At 37.9% G+C, this 20,044-nt stretch overlaps 1 protein-coding gene across 4 annotated transcripts in view; it reads left to right on the forward strand.

Moving 5' to 3' along the window:
- LOC131050802 (inositol-pentakisphosphate 2-kinase) overlaps positions 1 to 20,044 on the forward strand; it is a 77,436-nt gene that overhangs the window by 26,943 nt on the left and 30,449 nt on the right. For all 4 annotated transcript variants that reach the window (XM_057985079.2, XM_057985076.2, XM_057985077.2 and 1 more), the window contains 2 exons: positions 11,979 to 12,122; positions 12,395 to 12,607. In XM_057985079.2, coding sequence (XP_057841062.2) covers positions 12,021 to 12,122; positions 12,395 to 12,607 — 315 coding nt within the window. In that variant the 5' untranslated portion in view covers positions 11,979 to 12,020. The remainder of the gene's footprint in view (positions 1 to 11,978; positions 12,123 to 12,394; positions 12,608 to 20,044) is intronic.

The following is a 20,044-nucleotide window of genomic DNA, read 5'->3' on the forward strand; positions in this document are numbered from 1 at the left end:
AAATTCACTCCTGACCCTTCCAGAGGGTCCAGGGCGAAATCTTTTGAAACTCCTATTTTTCACCTTGTTTGGGCCAGGCGAAGAGCTGGTTGTGAGGTAATGTTGAAAAGAGGTCTAAATTGGCCAGGAATGCAAATTTCGCTCCTGACCCTTCCAAAGGGTCCAGGGCAAAATTCTTATAGGGCTTGTCCTTGGGAAAGATTTTGAGTAAACTTTATTTTAAAGTCTTCTTGTTGATGATTTAAGGTGAAAATGCTTTGTTGAAGTGAACATGTCATATGTACTTAATCACCCTTTGGTTTATTTTGCAGATGAAGAAAACTAGTCCAGCATCATCAAGGACAACCTCTTCTAGTCCAGCATCATCAAGGACGACCTCCTCCAATCCAGGGTCAAAGCAAGGGTCCGTTGAAGAAGCAGATAATTTCAGAAGAGTTAATTAAAGTTAACTTCTCAGCATCATCAAATTGAACATCAACCAAGTTACAAGTGTCAGACAAGGTGGCATCCCAGTCATCATTCCTCTAGTTGGATTGGTCCACTTTAGTGTGTCCAGATTCAATGTACCTGACTCATCGGGGACGGCACAAACTTCGAGACACCTACCCCTGCTTCTTATTGGTCCTCACTCCTAGAATGTAATTTTCTCATTGGCTAGAGGAAGTTTGTTGTAACAAACCCTAATTAGGGTTTCTATCTTGTAATCCTAGCCATTGATTCTAAATCAATTAGACCCGTCTATTTGTAAAGGGTTTCTCTATATAAGCTTTGGCTTCTCATTTGTAAAGGTTAATAGTTGATAGTGGGTGAATAGTTGGTTAATAGAGAATAGATAGTGGTGAATAGTCTGAGAGTAGGAAATAGTTAGAGTAGAGTAGAAAGAGGAGGCAAAGATTGTTGCCAAGATGTTGTTGTAAAAGACTTGTAAACTTCATTGAAGAAATGGTGAATTCTATGGGTCGATTCAACAATTTGCATGGTCTTTATACTTCTCAAATTTGATTTCATGTTATTAGATGAGTGTAAGAAATGTGTATGATCGATGGTGAAATTTGTATATCCATACTATTAGCAGTTTGTTGATTGCAGACTTGCCTTGTGTAGTCAACTGGAATCATTCAGCTTAAGCTTAACTTTAATTGTCGCTTCTTCATTGATATGCATCAACGTGATGGTGTCCATGCCTGTAGCGGTGATCTGAACATCATAAAGCTTTCCTCAGAAGATCGCACTAACCTTGTGGAGATGGTCTTGGGATGTCAAAACAAGACTTAGTTAGAATTTCATCAAAGGTCATTCATTACTCTTACATTCTTAGTATTAGAAATAGATCCCGTTTCAACCCTTCTCCTTTTTCCTTTTTTTTCAAAATCTAGGACTAGTAAAATCTCACGTTCCAGCAATATCCAAAGCAAATCAGACGTTCAGGTTGTCGAATGTAAGTCCCCTTGTGATTCCAGCAAAATAACATCGTACCGCAAAGAGCTTATCCACACGTAGAGATCCTACATACAAGAACCTTGGAGTTACTCCGACTGATCCTTCGGCGAGATCTTCAACAGTCGGGAAACTTTGTTCAAGAGAGGATAAGGTACTTTTAGGTATTTTATTCTGTGTTTGCATGTGTACAAAAAACACATCAACAGGTTCAAACCCTAATTTTGCCTTTTACCGTTTCCGGTCTTCTGTCGATTGATAGGTAACACATACCGGTTAAGGTCTTTTACCGATATAAATCGGGGGTTCAAAACATTTCACCTATTTGCTCCCCCTAAGCTTTTCTGAAGCTTAGTTTGCCGGTTCAGAGATTTCCACACTAGGTGCAAAAACCGGTTCATCTTGTGACACTTCTTCTGGTTTCTTTTTCCATGTTTTATTCATTCTTGCTTGAACGGTTTCATATCAACTGGTATATCATCTGATATGTTCTTATTCTTTAGTGCAGTTGGGGGTAGCAGTCACATACCTTCACCTGATTGGGTCCATTCCCAATTTCACCCTTTCAGATCAACCCTGGTAGCTACTGATGCCTAGCGAACATATAGACTAAGTAGGAGGTCATGGTGAATTATTTCTTCTCCTCGATTTCCACTAGCTGCGTGTGAATGTTATCACTAATGATCTGAGCCCAATCAAACTTAGGCTTTCCATTAAAGACTTGCTCGGTGAAATAGAACATCCAATCCTCATACAGGTTAGACTGGGGGAGCCCCATAACTCGGCTAAGCAGTGTGACCATGTCTCCATACTCGTCATTGAACTCGCTTCTATAGGTCTTTTTGCTGATCCTAGTACTCGGGGCTCTTCTTACTTTAAACCATTCTTCGTTTACTAATATCTTGCACTTATTGGGATCCTTGTCAACAGCTAGCTGGGCCTCATCAATGGTCACTGCGGTGGCGCGTTCAGGTAGCGTGATGTCAAATGCTTCCTCGATAGCCTCAGGTGTGAAGTCGACCATTACCATTCCCTTTACCACCACCATTCTTGTTTCCGGCTGATAATGCTTTGCGGCCTAGACCGCAAGCTCATAATTTTGGACTGCCGGTGGGAAACCAGCAGCCTGCGCGATGGCACTGTCTAGCATCCACTTGGGTTTGCCATACGCATTTGGAGCATACATTGTCTCTGAAGTCTTGAATGCCTATATGCCCAAGGTCTGTATCCTTAATATTATCCCAATCACTCTGGACCTTTGACTCTTTGATCAACCCCTGATACTGATATTTCAGTTTTTCCAGCTTGCGGGGAATGTCCGCTCTGGAGGTCTGTGATGTTCTTGGTGTGTTGGGTGCCTTTGAAGACTTTGCCACCTGATTAGGCATTTATCCTGCACATCCGGACACGGATCACGAGATAGGTTTAAGGTGAAAAAGCAGGTCAGTAGTGCTAGAAGACGACGTTAGCACAAAAATTGTTAAATGATGAGATAGCTTAAAACTTGAAAGTGCGTTAAAACAGGCTATTCAAACAATTCAAACTCTGTGTTTTAAATACGAATTGGACATTGAAGATTAGTTGGTTTCGGGTAGTTGGTTTGAGCAGATTTTTAAAAAGCGTTGCTCTCTACGGTGCTGAGGAGTGAAAAGTTGCAAACATTATTGGTTTGCGTGATTGAGCGTTTAAGTTGTCGATTTTAGTTTGCGTTGATCGTTTTGAAGATGATTCTGCGTTTACAATTGCGGAAAGATGAGTTTATGCGTTTTGCAGTTTTGGACCAGAATTCCTAAATTTTGCCCAAGTCTGAATTTTGGTTGAAAGGTCGATTTAGCAAATGATAATTATTTCTTGGGTGCTAGTTTTCAAAATTAATTTGAAATTTTACTTCGTATTTTAAACCCTAGGTTAAAAAAAAAACATGATTACTTCGCACAATTTTAACCATTCGAAGGTAGAAATTTTGAACTTACCTATCAGCGAGAAGCTTGTCTTGGGTGCCCTTAGAGGGTAAAACTTTTCTCTCTCGAAAAATGCGACCTCCTGCAACTTGACTTTACCTCTGGAATAGAATTTCAGGTATCCTTGAATTTTGGGCTTCTAGAGTCGATTTGCACAACTGAAGCTCCTTTGGAATGGAAGATTTGCTTTCAAAATGTCTTAAAGTGCCGATTTTACCTCTGTCTTCTTGCTTTGGGCTTGTTAGCTCCCTTCCTACTTCGGCTAGATGAGGTAGATTGTGTGCTGATCGTTTTGAATGCTTTTCAGCCAACAAGAAAGCCCCCCTAGTGCAATTATAAAATTACTTGAAGTTTCAGCCTAAATGGTATCGCACGATGTGATCTTTGAATGATTTTCGGTCTATGAAGACCCTTTGCGCGACCTTTCTTTTGGATGATTCTGGCCGAATGAAAATATTTAGCGAACTTGGAGTTTTCACTTGCTTTCGTTTTTTACTCTTGAAGACTTTGCACAAATCTGAAATCTTGGTGATTTTTTCGGCTTAATGAAGCTATATCGCATGATTGAAAACTTTGTCCATCATCTTTGGCTTGATTGGAGCTTTTGCGCAAATTTGCCTTTTCTCAAGTTTTTTCGCGAATCTAACTCTTCTGTGACTTCGGTTTAATGAAGCTGATTGTGCGATTTTGAAACCTTCGTCCATCTTTGGCTTGATTGGAGCTTTCGCGCGAAGTTGCCTTTTCTCAAGTTTTTTCGCGAATTTAACTCTTCTGTGACTTTCGTCTTAATGAAGCTAATTGCGCAATTTTGAAACCTTTGTCCATCTTCAGCTCAAAGCTCCCTTGGCGTGATTGTGGACTTGTTGATCATTTTCGGCTCTAAGAGTTAAAAATGCGAACTTTGGCTTGCTTAAGTTTTCGGCTTACAGATGGTGTTTTCGGCCTAAAGAGGTGAATTGCGAACTTAGTCTTGAGTTTCGGCCTTTTGGGCCTTCTTGCGAGATTATAACCTTTTCTTTAGTCTTCAAACTTCGGGCAAATTGGTGTCTTTGCGTGTTTTACACGTTTTTTTTTCTTTTTTGGGCCAATTGGAGAAGATGGCACGATTTGGTCTTAACGCCCTCGTTTCTTTCCTTTTCAGCTTATTGGCCGATTTTGCAAACTTAACCCTTTTTGGCCTTTTGAGCCAATTTGAAAGCTTGGTGGTTTACTTCACATTTCGGCTTTTTAGGCCGATTTGTGAGCTTTGAAGTCTTGTTATTTTTTTGGGTTATTAGCCGATTTTGAGAGCTTTTTAAGTTTTTCAGCCCATGAAGTTTAAAACGTGAACTTGGATGCTTTAACTTTTCGGCTCATGGGCTCATTTTGTGCTATTTGAACCTTTTCTTTCATTTTCGGCTTAACGGGGGGGAAAGTGCGATTTGAGCATTTGTTCATTATTTCGGGTAAATGAGGGGATTTGACAGTTTAACTTCTTCTTTTCATTCTCGGCCTAAATGAGCCTTTATGCGCGATTTACTTGAAGTGAAAATGCTCTCTTAGTCAAATTCAGCCAAATTGGGCATTTTGAGAGATTTTAACTTCATTCCTGTTGCCTTTTCTTCAACAATTTTGGGCAAAATGGGTTAAATGTGAGATCTTTTGATTTGCCTTGAGTATCAGGCTTCAAACTTGCTTATGATCAATCTTGGATTTGTTAACATCTTGGGACTTCACCTGATGCTCTTCATCACCTAGCCAATTTTCTTATCAGCTCAAGACCCTATGTCAGCTTTGTAGTCTGATTCAAATGCAACATCTTGCTTCTCATTTTCAAGATGCAAATCCTCCAGTATCTAGGATTCAGGCTGGATCATCTTCTCAATGCTCAAAACCTTTACTGTTGCGATTTCCCTCTGCTCAGCTACAAAATTCACTCAGGATCTCAACGAGGTAACAAGACGCAAAAAGGGGGTACCCTATCGACGACGGGGAGTGTGTGCAAGGCACCACAGATCCATTCCTAACATTTTGGTATGATTAGATATCAATTTTCTATTGTAATCTGCAAGCTAATGCCCTCATTGTAACGCTGAAATCAGTAGTATTGATCAGCCTTTGCTTATGGCATTTTACATTTTGTATTTCCCACTATAGAAGTGGAAGAGGATGATGGCTTAGCTGCCTATCTATTACTTCAATTGGTTTTCAAAGTCCTTGCGCTGAATAAGTGGTTGAGTGATTTTACTTTCAGTTTTGTAATAATTGTCCTCCCGCCGAATAAGTGGTTGAGTGATATCATTTTCAGTATTGTAATAGCTGTCCTCCCGCTGGAAAGTGGTAGAGTGATTTTAGATTTGAGTTGTTCTTGCCCGTTGAGCAAGCGTAAGGGGCTGGCTTGCCGCCCAACATTGTACTTCAGTTTGTGTTTGGAGCTAACGATCCCCTATTCATCGTATGCTCTCAGCTTCCCATATTGGGCTCTTGGTGCACAGAAAGTGGAAGGGTTACCTTTCAGCAGTATTGTATTTCACTTTCCTAAGATGTGTTAAAAAAAAGGAAAAAAGTAAGGGGGTCATTTCATTGAACCAAGGTGAGTAAAGAATCTTTGGTAAATAATGTCCCAAATCAAATAATTAAAAAACCCACAGCCTAATATGTGAATGACACCTAACTTTGTCTCATTTTGTATCAAATAAACTATTGTTGGAACCTCAGATACCTAGAATGGTAAGACTGCCACACATTCAACTAGAGAATAGATAACATCTATTAATGAATTTTTCCACTTTAAGGAAAATAAAAAACTTAGAATCTATAGATGGCGTTGCTATATGGATCTTCCTTTTGATTTTAATGGTGCACGGTGTACAAGTATTCTTTGTTCCCATATTTCATTTCAGCTACACAAAAAATTAAACTTGGTCACTTTTGGCCTAAAATGAACATGACTCAGATGCCTAGATCGGTAAGACAGCCACACATTCATTAACTAGAGAATAGATAACATCTTTTAATGAATTTTTCCACTTTAATGAAAATTAAAAACTTAGAATCTATCGATGGTGTTGCTATGTGGACCTTCCTTTTGATTCTAATGGTGCACGGTGTACAAGTATTCCTTGTTTCCATATTTCATACCACCTATACAAAAATTCAAACTTGGTCACTTTTGGCATAAAGTGAACATGATTCAAACGCCTAGAATGGTAAGACAGCCACACATTCATTAAGTAGAGAATATATAGCATCTATTAATGAATTTTTCCACTTTAATGAAAATTTAAAACTTAGAATCTATAGATGGTGTTGCTATGTCCTTTTGATTCTAATGGTGCACGGTGTACAAGTATTTCTTGTTCCCATATTTCATACCACCTACACAAAAATTCAAACTTGGTCACTTTTGGCTTAAAACAAACATGATATAGAATCAAAATATTACATATACATTGGAGAATTAAATGCTTTACTCAGAGCGCATGTCATTTGAACATGATCAATAAGCCTAAGGCCAACCTCAAACAGGGATACTATGGCTTCCAAACAGATCATTTTCTCTTTTCAATTTCTCTCCGACCTACATTGTTAAGTGGCTATATCTCAGCTCCCGTTTCCTTAAGCCAGTAGTAAATTAACCTTATTGATGTGATTGATTCTTTGACTACTTTTAACTTGCAAAGACAAAGTCCCTCTTCCGTCCTAACATCAATTTCCATTATCGTTATTTGAATCTCAAATTAAGGCTTTCAAATAACTGGGCTCCATTTATTCTGCTCGTTATATTTTTTTCCTTTATGTTTTATATTTTTAATTTTATTTGTACCTTGGTATGATTAAATGCACTTTATGCTACAGAATGGAAGAAAAAAAATGTTGGATATATTGCTGCCATTTGCTTCTTATAATTGATATTGCCTGGTGAGTATTCTTTGGAATTGGGCAATTACAAGCTGAATAGTAGGCCACCTTTTCAGTTTTGAGAATTGGATTTTGGAAACCAAACCCTCCTGAATTTGTCACAGATTATATTAGTGAGAGTACTTATCTTGCATTTGTATGCAGAAATTGCACTTAGCACAACAGTTTCTTGCAACATCCTTAATTGCAGATCATTTTCTGCATTGTCTTGAGAATGGCTGAGCTGCAGCTTCAAGCTCAATTGCTTTTGGCTAAATCGTGACATTGACAAATGCAAAAGCCATAAGAATCAGACTAAAGCAAGGAAAATGAAGACATTTTCTAATGTTTTGTTTTAAATGAATTATTCTTTGCTTTTTCATAACAAGTTTCAATCAGATAATACTTATTAACTGTCTTGTATTTGTACGGAAAAATTGCACTTAGTACAGCTGCTTCTTGCAACATCCTTAATTGTAGATCATTTTCTCCATTGCCTTGACAATGGATGTACTGCCCTTGTCACTGTCATCTATCATTCTTCATGAAACCCTGTCATACTGCCCATCTATGCATTATGAGTCTACCTTTATTTTCCATCTTCTCATGGGAATATCATGCTACAGGGCTTGTCGCTTCATGCTTTTGTGACTGCCTTTAGGACTGTGCATTCATTTCTAGGCTTCTTTCCACCGTCCTTCCTATGACTGTCATGTGTTCTTTAAGTTATGATGTCTTCTAATGGGCATAGGTATTATGACAGGGTTATGCACATGCATTTCATGGATAACTTTAGTTCACCAAACCTTTCATCATGACTATCCCATAACTGTGACGATCATTGTGACTCGTCATGAATCTCATGCTCTTGAACACACAATTCTCTAGTCATTTGACTGCGCTTTTGAATTGCCATTGTCCACAAAGTCACTTTTCATACCTGCACATTTTCGAACTGTACTCTTGCTCCTATAGGATTGAATACCGTCTACAAGAATACTATCTGTTTCTCATTTTGTCATAATTTTCTCCTGTTTATGAGTTACAAAAAAACTCATCATCTCCAAATCCAACATGTGTTGTCACTCCTTTTTGCAAGTGAATGGGTTCTTACATAGAAACTGGTCTTTTTGAAGAGAAACAACCAATCCTGACATAAACTTGCATCCTCCTCTGAGTCTGCAAATGGGTTAGACTGTCCATGTTGTCCATGAAAGACCCAGCACAGTCTTCATGATGATTTTGTAACTCCATGGCCTTTGTGGAATTTGTAGGGTTCAAGCATCTAATAATTTGGCCTTCTAAGACCTCTGCATTTCTTCCATGTGTTAACTAAAACAGTGCGAGACACGCAATGGATTTTAAAGAATCGATGTTGTTCAATTAATTGAGGAGACAAAGCTCCTTTAAATAGAGTTACAAAGACGATGTTTCTAAAAGAAACAATCGTTAACTAGAGGCGAAATTAGAAACAACTTAAATGACCATTAATAACACAAAGAGAAAGATATTATTCTAATACCCTCCCTTAATGGTCATCGTTCTAACTACCAAGAGAAATAACATAGAAGGTTGCCCCCTTCGTCTCAGAACACGCTGCAACAGAAGATAAGAGCCTGTCACTAACTCTGCCAGAAACTGCAGAACTTCTGGAGATACCCAAAACAACACCAACCGTCCAACCTGATGTTGGAGAACGATCCCTCATACCCAAAACAACACCAACCGTCCAACCTGATGTTGGAGAACTATCCCTCTCTGTAACTAGAGACACACCAAGAACAACTGTCACGATTTTGAGGAAAAAATCGGCAAACCCTCCAAACTATTGCATATGAGCAAGATGCCTGAAAATAGACTGCAAATAAGAGACTAGTGCAGATGTTCGCACAACAACTCCAGGTGCAACTAAAAACAGACTGCAGCAAAGTACAATTTTAGAGGAAAAAATCATAAACCCTCGTGATTTTTTTTTAACAGGGACAAAAAATATTAAAAAACCCACAGATAATTTTTTAGGACAAAATTATTAAAACCCCCTTAAAAAAATATTAAAACCCATCAGAATTTTTTTTAGGTAAAAAAATATTAAAAACCGAAACAAACATCAATGCCCATAAGCCATCTTCACGCTTTTCGAGGCTTGAAAAACGAAGTATTGAGAAGATGCTAAGTGCACAAAACCTGACTGCCTTCCAACATCAAGCTGGTCAATGATGCCATCTTGCACGTTTCCCAATGCACGGAAACCGAAAAATTGAGAAGAGGTGTTGGCACAAAATTCGAAAATTTTGAATCTAACTGCAGAAATAGAGGCAGATGCAGGTACAGACTTCAAAAACTGAAGTACGGCTGACACAAATTTCAAAAAAAAATTTCCGGCTGATCCAGAAAAATCCAAAGACAACCCAGAAATCCTTGCGAAAAACCTAGAAGGGATCTGTTGTAAGAATCTAGGTCCGCTGGCTCGAAAATCGAGGCACAAAAATCGAGGTACCCAGAAAATTTTGATGACGACCCAGTTGAGGTCTCGAAAAACCCACCACGAATCTATACTCAGAAATTTTTTTCGACTGAATCTGGAGGGTCAAAACCCTAGCCGAAAATGCAGATTTCCGTCCAAAAATGGCAGAAAAAAATCTGCAGGCGGGAAAAAACGCATCACGTGGTTGCGCGAAATGCATGAGAGACGGGTCGTGAGAGGGCAGAAAATAGCGAGAAAACCCTAGTAGTTGCAGCCAAAACGAATTGCCAAAGTAGCAATTTCGAATAAACAAAGAAATTTTTCAAAAACAACTGTTAAAAATTCATGACGAATTTTTAATTGAAAAATTATTTCGAAAATAACCAAGGCTCTGATACCATAAAATAGTGCAAGACACGCAATGGATTTCAAAGAATCGATGTTGTTCAATAAATCGAGGAGACAAAGCTCCTTTAAATAGAGTTACAAAGACGATGTTTCTAAAAGAAACAATCGTTAATTAGAGGCGAAATTAGAAACAACTTAAATGACCATTAATAACACAAAGAGAAAGATATTATTCTAATATTAACTTGACTGCCCTTGATTATGTTTCATTAACTGTCATCACTGTCCTTCTGGAGGTTATTGTGGGCTTCTTCATAACTGCACTCATGCATCACCCAGTTTGTCTTTTTCTGCTATTGGCCCCTATCTTCCTTGGCCTTAGTTGCTCTCTACAATTTTCAAAGCAACAGAAAGGTGTTGCACAAGATTTATCAGGCAGAGGACGCCTTAGAGAGAAACCTTCATTGATCTTAATGGACCTCTTGACTGTTATACCAGTGCATTCGACCTAGTTTGATGATGGATGGGTCCTTTAAAGCACAGTGAACAGGGTTCTACTTCTATTGCATGGAATACCTCAGCAGACCTGAACTTTTTTACCAAACTTTCAAAGATATTCATAAAAAATTAAATACCTTCACTCATGACTTCAATGACTTCATGAAACGCTTACAGGGGTTCCCTTATGCACCTGATATTGGGTGAACATGTATGCCAGTAATGGAAGGGTTATGGGAATTATCTTGCATACCTTTTAAAACATTTGATGAGCTTCTTCTCCTTGCATCCTCCAAGCCTCGCAAGGCCCCTATAGGTGTTAAAATTTTCTGGCATTCATCTTTCATGGAAGAGGAAACCTGCAATATGTTACTTCAAAAATCTTAAACTGTGGCTAAAAACTCTAAAAGCCACGACCTAAGACTTAGGTCTTTTTTGAAAAAAATTCTTCCCTCCAACCATTTATACCATTCATCAAAGGGAATAAATTTGACTCAATCTTAGGCTTGTAGAAAGCATTTAACAAAATTGAAATACAACCTTTAAAATTTTTTAATGGAAAAAATACCAATTAAAATAGCTATTTGGGTCAAGGGACTCAAAAGTGTGTAACAGAGACAAGATGTACAGTAGGAAAGAGTATATTGTTGCACATAAAATGAATGACACATTGCAATCTATACAGCTAAATGTAGCTAGTACAATATACCATCTGCACAACTTTTGAGCCATGCTTGAAAATGAATGTATGAATGTATGTATTTTCTGTTTATAAAAATGTTTTTAAAAGAAAAACTTTTTTTTTGTATTTTCTTGGGGCAGCCCTTCGGTCCCCCTGGGTTCCTCCCAGGTTCACCTAGGGTCCCTCCTGGGCACCACAGGTTGCCTGTGGGTTCTTCCCTGAAGTTCCGACAGGGAACTTGTGGTGCCTGGGATGGACCTTGAGTGAAACAGCCTGGGATTCGGACCCAAACCGTACCCATATAGGTATGCTGGAGGGGGGGGGGGGGGGGGAATTAGAGGAACCCGGTAACACAGTGGATGACATTATATGCATGTATAAAGAAGTGCTTATTTAATTGCCATGAAGACGTAGGACTTCTGGTGCATGGAGATTTGCTGCATCTCCTCCTCTCTGTGATATGGTCATGCTATCATGGTGTGATGTATTGACTTGATATGTATATGCTCTATTTGAAGTTTTGTATTTATTTCCTGTGATATGCAAAATTCCAATATTAATCTCCTATATGTTAGTAATGCATTCATTTTTGGGTGCCATTGTCCTGATTGTTTCTATTGCCATTGACTTGCCACCTTGTGTATTTCCCAAATTTCAGTATTCTTTAAAAGAAATTTATAGATTTAGTAAAGTTGGGAGTATTCTTCAGTTTTTGGCAGGCAAAGTCAAAGGCATATAGGGCCAGAGAAATATGGTGTTCCTTCTGGAGGCAAAAGATGCAGAGGAATGGGGTTATAGAGGCGAGGGTGCAGCCAATGTTGTGATGGGCTATCGTGGGACATCACCAGAATTTGTACAACCTTATCTCACCATAGTTTGTTTTTGTTTTTATGTTTTTCCTATTATAAATAATTTGGATAACGTTTAGGCATGTAAGTTGTACTCTGTTTTTCTCTAGTTTTCATTTACCATGTTGAATAATGTTTCAGAGAATTTGTTGATCCTAGAATAAGGTTTGCTGATATTCTCTTTTTATATAATTAGTACCTGGTATATGGATGTGTCTTTGCTAGATTGTTGTCAGCAACTCCTTTTTCATTTTAAGAAGCGAGTGCCCCTTTGCAGGTTGGAAAAGTACTACGTGTGAAGAAGGCTTCTCCAGATAAGCCCAATCACAGTAGCTCAGAAAAGAGTGCTCCACTTTTGTCTGTTGAAGAACAAGTTCTGTGGTCTGAGTTGCAAGAATTGGTTTCATCAAACTCTAAAGAGATTCTAGCCCAGGGATATGCACAACATGTCATAGGCCCTTTATTAGGTTCTGATCATGTTGATCCTGGGGTATGTTCTGTGCCAGATTTATGTTCCTGATATTTGACAGATTATATTGCTATAAATTGACTATGCTTCTTTTCATTTGCATTCATAAAGTCAAGATTTAATTGTTGGTTCCATCAAACTCTCAAGAGATTCTAGCCCAGGGATATGCACAACATGTCATAGGCCCTATATTAGGTTCTGATCATGTTGATCCTGGGGTATGGTCTGTGCCAGATTTATGTTCCTGATATTTAAAAGATTGTATTGCTATAAATTGACTGTGCTTCTTTTCATTTGCATTCATAAAGTCAAGATTTAATCGAGCAACTTTTCTTTTGACTAATTTCTTAATGGTCCTGAAATACTGCATGAAATTTTCACTGATGAGTGCAATTTACTTTTCATTTGTCTATACATTTCATGTCTTAATACTGTAGGATCAAATGTAAGAATTCTAGCCATACAATAATGAGTTAAAACAAGTTTCTCTATGACTTTTGTTTAGATTACAGATAACACACTAGTTATTTATGCAGTACGCCTGACTATTTATTATGTTTTTCTCTTGGCTGAGAATATGCTCAATTTTCTAACATTATATTTTGTTTTGATTGTTCATTATTCTATTATAACTGTTTTTATCACACCCTACTGAATTTATCTAGGTCAATCAATCAAATGCAATCAATTAAGCACAATTAACGTTGATAAAAAAGTTGTGACTGATAATTGAATAAATGCTGAAATTAAACTATTAAACGTAATACTTAGCTCAATAACTGATAATGGGAAAGTGATGTCCCAGATGTCAATAACTGATTCACCTTGGTTCGGGAATTTTAGTACTCTCTTTGATGAAGATCTCAGATTCTGAAAATTGACTGTCTGTCATTCTGGTTCAAATCTGCAATCGCAGAACTGATCTTTGTGAATGCAGACCTGATTTAAAACTTGTGGATTTGAACTGGCAGGGTGTGGTTCAATTTAATTCAGCTGCCTTGATTTTGATATCTGAGCTGGTGTGAGGATGAACTGCATTTATGAACACTTTTGGGGAATTTTTGGAATTGTGGAGTCAAATTTTCTCTAGTCAGATCCCTGGCAGACCAGCTTTACTGCTCTTATTGAGAATAGAAGCCAAACATGCAATGGGCCTAGGATGAAGTGATTTTTGATTATGTGCTAAATTCAGAATTTATCCTCTTTGCAAATTGAAATTTAGATGTGCTCAATGAATTTCCAGTTGATTTTCAAAAGAATGAGCAAATGTCTTTAAATACAATATCTAACTCTAAGCACACAAATCAACATTATCATTGTGCACACTAAGTTCGCTCATAGCTGCTAGTGGTCAGCAGTGGGTGATTTGAATTTTAAATTTTAGAAGTGAAGGATTGATATCTGCAATTGCAGAAGTCACCTCAGTCAGGTTGACACTGACAAATTTGATTGAGGGTGGTGAATATAGACTTCAGCATCAGTGATGTGAATTTAGGAATTGCTGATGAAGGGGACTGGGATACAAATGTCATGAGCCAATTTCATTCAGTTTGCCAATTATAAGCTATTACATTTACAACACTGTAATCAAACCAGGCCCTGAACAAATTTTTACCATTACATATTGCCCTTACTTTGATGTACATGTGAACAACTAGGTGGATGTACATCAATGTAAACTAGTAGTGAATGTTTTTAAACAGTAAAATGATAATTGATTTGTTTAAAGCAACACACCATTATTGAATTCTATCTATCTTGAGTGCTTTGTTGAAACTTGCGAACCAGAGAAAATATGCAATGAGTAGCTTTTTTCAAATATTTTGAAATAAGTACAGACCACAACTTGCATTGAAAATTAACTATCCTCAAAGTAGTAAAAATAAAGAGAGAACGATGAGAGATTTCCCTTATTATGGAAAGTGATACAAAGCTCTGACCATGCAGATAAGGATGTGACTTTATAGATAGCTCAATGAGAGAGTCAATGAGAGAGTACTCCAATTGTGTGGTAAATCCTCCATTAGACAAGGGAATGAATGCAAGTCTATTACTGCAGAACATACCTCACAAAGGAATGGCAGTGACACATATGCCACCCTCCTATTGGTTACATGCAAATTATGCAAGTAATCAGAAGAGAGGAGAAAATCATACTACGTGTAGTAAATAATAACATCATACAACATGCGTAAGTTGGAGAAAGGAATCAAGGCATGTGTAATAAGGTTGCCCCCAATACAGGCAAATGATAAAATATTGACGTACTTAAAGACAAGGATCATATAAGCACATTAAGGATGTGGTAAATATCTATAGATAACATTGTGCAGACACACATGAGTAGGAGATAAGCTCAAAGGCACATCTAAAGGGGTTTGCCCCCAATATAGGCAAATGCTAAAATGATAACCCTGAAGGCTTGATAAGGATCACATAAATACCAATAGGGTGTCAAGGATGTGGGCATGAACAAGGTCATGACATGTAATTATAGCACGATAAGGATGACGAGGATTATAGAGATAACGATATGGTCATGACAAGGGTTATAAGCATGATAAGTATCATAAAATATGAAATAATAAGATGTAGATATAATAAGGATCATAAGCTAATATAATAATTATCAAGATCATGATATATAAGCAACACATAAGCATGGAACATAAGGTGCAAAGAGACATCATTAGATCATCTAACATCGGAAAATAGAAATATCATGAGTCATGGACAATAAGATCATAAAATCATGTAGACAAGAAACAAATGTAAACCAAGTGGAAATCATAAGAGCTAAACATGACATATAAGAAAGCATAAGAAAGCTCCCAAGTGGGGATTACAAAGCACAACAAACATGGTATAAACAAAAAGGCCAAAGTGTAAATACAAAAGATAAAATAGAGGGTAGCATATATATAAGGCATGCTAATATTTGATGTCTTATGGAACATATTTTAGAGAGATGCTTCTCCAAGAGGCCATCTTCTTCCAAAGAAGTAGCATCATATTCTTCTTCAATTACATTACTTTGTTCTTCAATTACAATTGTTTCTTTTTTATAGGAATTTTCTCTTAGCAAAAACCCTATTAATAGGTGGAACAATAGTTTCTTTTTTATTTTCCCATTTCTCTTGTTTCTTTGGAGAAGGGCTTAATCAAAAGATTTTACATTTGTTAACCACCACATTTTTCTTTGGAATTCATGAAGTAGAGTAACTTATCTTCCAAGCCATGAAGATAGCTATCTTGTAGTAGAAACTTGTAACTGAATGCGTCTCTGGCTAATTGTTGATCTTTAAGAAGATTCCAAAGTGAAAAAGTGCGAGAGGTTCTTCCTAGCATAGAGTTTTCTTTCACCACATTTGTTGGTGTGAATTTAATGTTGATTTGATAAGTGTCATAGCACTTTAATAATGGTCATTTCCTTATTGCATGTAGATTTTTGGAAGATTAGAGAGGGATTATCAAGCATGTTTAATTGTTAAGTATTATATCTCTTGTCATTTTATGTGCTGTGTCTTTTGGTCAGTTGTGACTCTGTAATCCATTATAAGGCACTAGTCTTGGAAATGTTGACCCTCCATGAACCTTTAAAGTGAACAAAATCATCAGCAAACAGTGTAGGAATTGGTAATTATATACACTGCATGAACTGGTATCTTACCCAAGGAAAACATTTGAACAGATCCTTAGTAGGCAGGCCCAAAGTTAAAAGATTCTCACTCATCCATAGTTAAAAGACTCGCACTCAACAATAACTTGGCAGGCCCAAAGTTTTTTAGAAACTTGGGACTCAGCAAAACCTTGAGGAAAAACTCGGCAATAACTCGGCAAATTCATCGATCATTTGAAAATACACACATATATACTGAATCTGTAGAACATATTACTGATTTCGATCAAATTTAAATTAAAATTTGAGTTCAATACAAATCATAGACCAAAAAACAAGTACAACCTTTGAATACATATTAATTTCAAGTTTTGGTATCAATGAAAATTATAAATCATAGATCTCATCTATATGACTAAAGCTCAAAAAAGTTTGTTGCCACTGTGTGGGTATTGCTGAAGTAGATGGTATAGCTGCAATATCCTCAATAAGTGCCTCAATAGGTGCCTCATCCATAGTGATAGGATCAAGCTGTGTATGTGAGGATACTACCTTGATTGTTTGACAAACCTCACTTTTTGCCTCCTCATATGCTGCTACTTATGCTTCCCATTAGACTGCTTTCCTCTCCAAATCAGCTAACTCATCATTAGTTAACAATGGATCCACATCAACATCGTCAAGCTCAGTAATCCAATCCAAATATGGATCAATGTCATCAAGGTCAAGTGCTTCATCTGAACTCTGCTCTTGTACCTTATTTTCCTGCAACTAAAGGTTGTACCACACATAGGTCATTCAAGCGCTTTTGAGTCAACTTATCATGCTTCTTTGTGTGAATGGCCTAAAAAACACTCCAATTGTGCTCACAAATAGAAGCACTACAAGGCTGAGATAAAATATACATGGCAAGATTTTGAAGAGTAGGCGTTGTGGCACCATAATCTTCCGACCACAAATCTGCAAGGATAACAATTGCCATTTATAACTTAGTAAGGATTTTAATAAACTTAAAAATCAAAATATATAGTAGAATAAAATTAAACATGTTTTTTTAACCTAGCTATAGAGTCTCTCTCCTATGAATGTAAGGATTTCAAGAAAACAATGCGCCTTTGACCTTGGTGGGCCTTGATGTAGGTTTTGAAACCTTTTTTGGAAGCCGAAAATCAAAGCAAATCTCTCTAAAGGTTTTATAGAAGGATTTTTCATATTTGAAGAGCTCAAACTTGATTTGAGTAAAAGATTTTATGAAAACTCCAACTTTAGAAGCATGAGAGAACCAACATATTGAGCAATTAATAGAGAAATTCTTGGAACACAAGTTTGATGAATGATCGGATTTGGAAAGAGGGCAACACTTCTCTAGTGGAATGAAAGGCGAAGAAAATTAAGTCTCAATCAGTTTGAGGAATTCTTTCTTTGAAAAGGTTTGAAACAATCCCGATGAGGTGTGGTAGTTGCAAATGAACATTTGCACCTCCCTTACATCCATTGCCACCTATTTCACCCACTCTATCTTCTTAATGTCTTTGAGTGCATTGTTTTAAGTCTCAATCAGTTTGAGGAGTTCTTTCTTTGAAAAGGTTTGAAACAATCCCAATGAGATGTGGTAGTTGCAAATGAACATTTGCACCTCCCTTACATCCATTGCCACCTATTTCACCCACTCTATCTTCTTAATGTCTTTGAGTGCATTGTTTATAGAATGTACACAGAAAGGGGCGCAATGGATGTGCTTGCATGTAGATTGAATCAATATACATGCCGTTCTACAAATATTTGCTAAATCAGTGATCACCTATGCTACATTTTGAGGACCTCCCTGAATGGCTTCTCTTAGGTTATAAAACTAAAAGTCAACATCTTTGTGTTTTCTTGAACAATCAATTGCTTGCAAGAAATAAGGTCCATCAATGCATGAAACTATAATGTTGAAGAATGGACGGTGTCGAATATCTATCTTTTTGTCTATCTATGCATGATTATGCTACAACCATGTGTTATCCATTTGACCTTATTCTCCTCCATCAAAAGGTTAATCTTAGAATCTCTTTTTCCAAGAGAGTGGTTCTCAATGTAGTATGCTAGGACCCACATAACCAGGATTAACTTTGTCTATCTTGTTCAGCATTTATTTGTACATAGGGGATCGAGCAACATGGAAAGGAATGTCGTTACCAAAATAGAAATTGGGAACAACCTCATTTGCAACCTTACTTTCTTGCCCATTGAACATATTTGTGATTGAGTTCAATGATGGTTTCATCCTTGATTCCATTGCTCTCACCCATAGAAATGAGACTCGGACTCGGCGCAGACTCAGCAAGGGTGACTCGACTTGGGGCTCAAGACTTGGCAAAAAAGCTCAGCAAAGTGAAAAATCTAAGAAATTTAGAGACTTGAAGGATTTAAAACTTGTTCATGCACCCTTTATTTAATAAACCTTAAAGGCACAATAACATCATCAAATAGAAGTTGATTTGATCACATACACAAGTATACATCGATCACTTAAGGATAAACGCAAATTGTAGTTGAAGGAAATAGCAAACTTAAATATATAAATATTGTCAAATGTATACAAAACTCATGGAATATAAAATCCATGACATCAAATGTGTTGTCGGGTAATTATGTCATAGTGTAATTAGAATGTTACGTGTGCTAAGGGTCAGTGGTTACGTGACGGTTGTCGGCAGTTGGCACCGGACAACCTGTACCGACACCTATATATATGTACTTGGTTTCCTATTTCAGTGTGCAGATATTGTCGAAGAAAGCTATGTTTTGAATGTACTGGCATTTGGCATTAATGAATACAGACATATGAGTTCTTCTGTTTACTTGCATTGCTGTATACTGTCATATTTCCTACATTTCTATACTGTTTTGCATTGAATACACACACACCCCTCGGAGGAAAACATTTGCCGCCATTGCCAAATTAAACTTGGAATGACGGGAACATACTATATGGCACGACGATAATGGGGCAACTAGTGAGCGAGGGGACAACTAGCGATCCCGAGGAAGAGCCAACGAAGTTGTTCGAAGGAGAGGGAGCACTGACAAGGGATTTCACCTGCATCCTACAGGCATCCATTGAAACTTACGTACAGAGGGAGGCCATGACTCAGGACGTCCCTGAGAGCGTAGTGTGGAGTGCCCTTGTCGTAAGTCCGATCGTAAACCGGTTGATGAACAACTTGCCTAGCTTGTTGGCACTAGCGTTCCTTGCTCTCCAAACTCACCGAGAAGAAACCTACCGCGAGACTCGTCGGCAACAAATTTTGCAGCAATTTGAAGAAAGAAGTCGACAAGAGGAGGAACGTGACGAAAGCCATCGACGAACCTTTAACCCCATGGCAAGAAGGAATTGATGCCTGTGATGCTGAACAAGGATAGAAATCATGTGTCGAAGGGACAGGAAGAAGACGCGCACGAGGCAGCCGCGAGGACGCTGAGGTTAGAACAACAAGCAGAACGTCGGCGACGACTGAAGAAACTTGCTGAAGAAAGTGCAACTGGCAACGATGGCTCGAGTGCTGAGGGCCAAGTTTCCGTACTAATAGAAACCACTAGAAAGCGGTTGGGGGACCTTTCCTTGACATTGGAAGAGATTGGTGATGGGAGTACGATAGAGCCGTACACCACACAGAGGTGCCGAGACCAGGAGGGAAGAGGAGGCAGAGACCGAGAACAAAGAGGCGGAGGATACCAGTGCGACCGAAGGTGTCGGGAGGACACGAGGTCACGGTAGTAGAAGCAATCTATTCGGTTTAGGCTCATCACACCCTGGTAGTTAGAGCAACTTGGTGGGACCCAACGTACCAAAT

The sequence above is a fragment of the Cryptomeria japonica genome, chromosome 2 (genome assembly GCF_030272615.1).
Source record: "Cryptomeria japonica chromosome 2, Sugi_1.0, whole genome shotgun sequence".
In the NCBI taxonomy this organism is placed as follows: domain Eukaryota; kingdom Viridiplantae; phylum Streptophyta; class Pinopsida; order Cupressales; family Cupressaceae; genus Cryptomeria; species Cryptomeria japonica.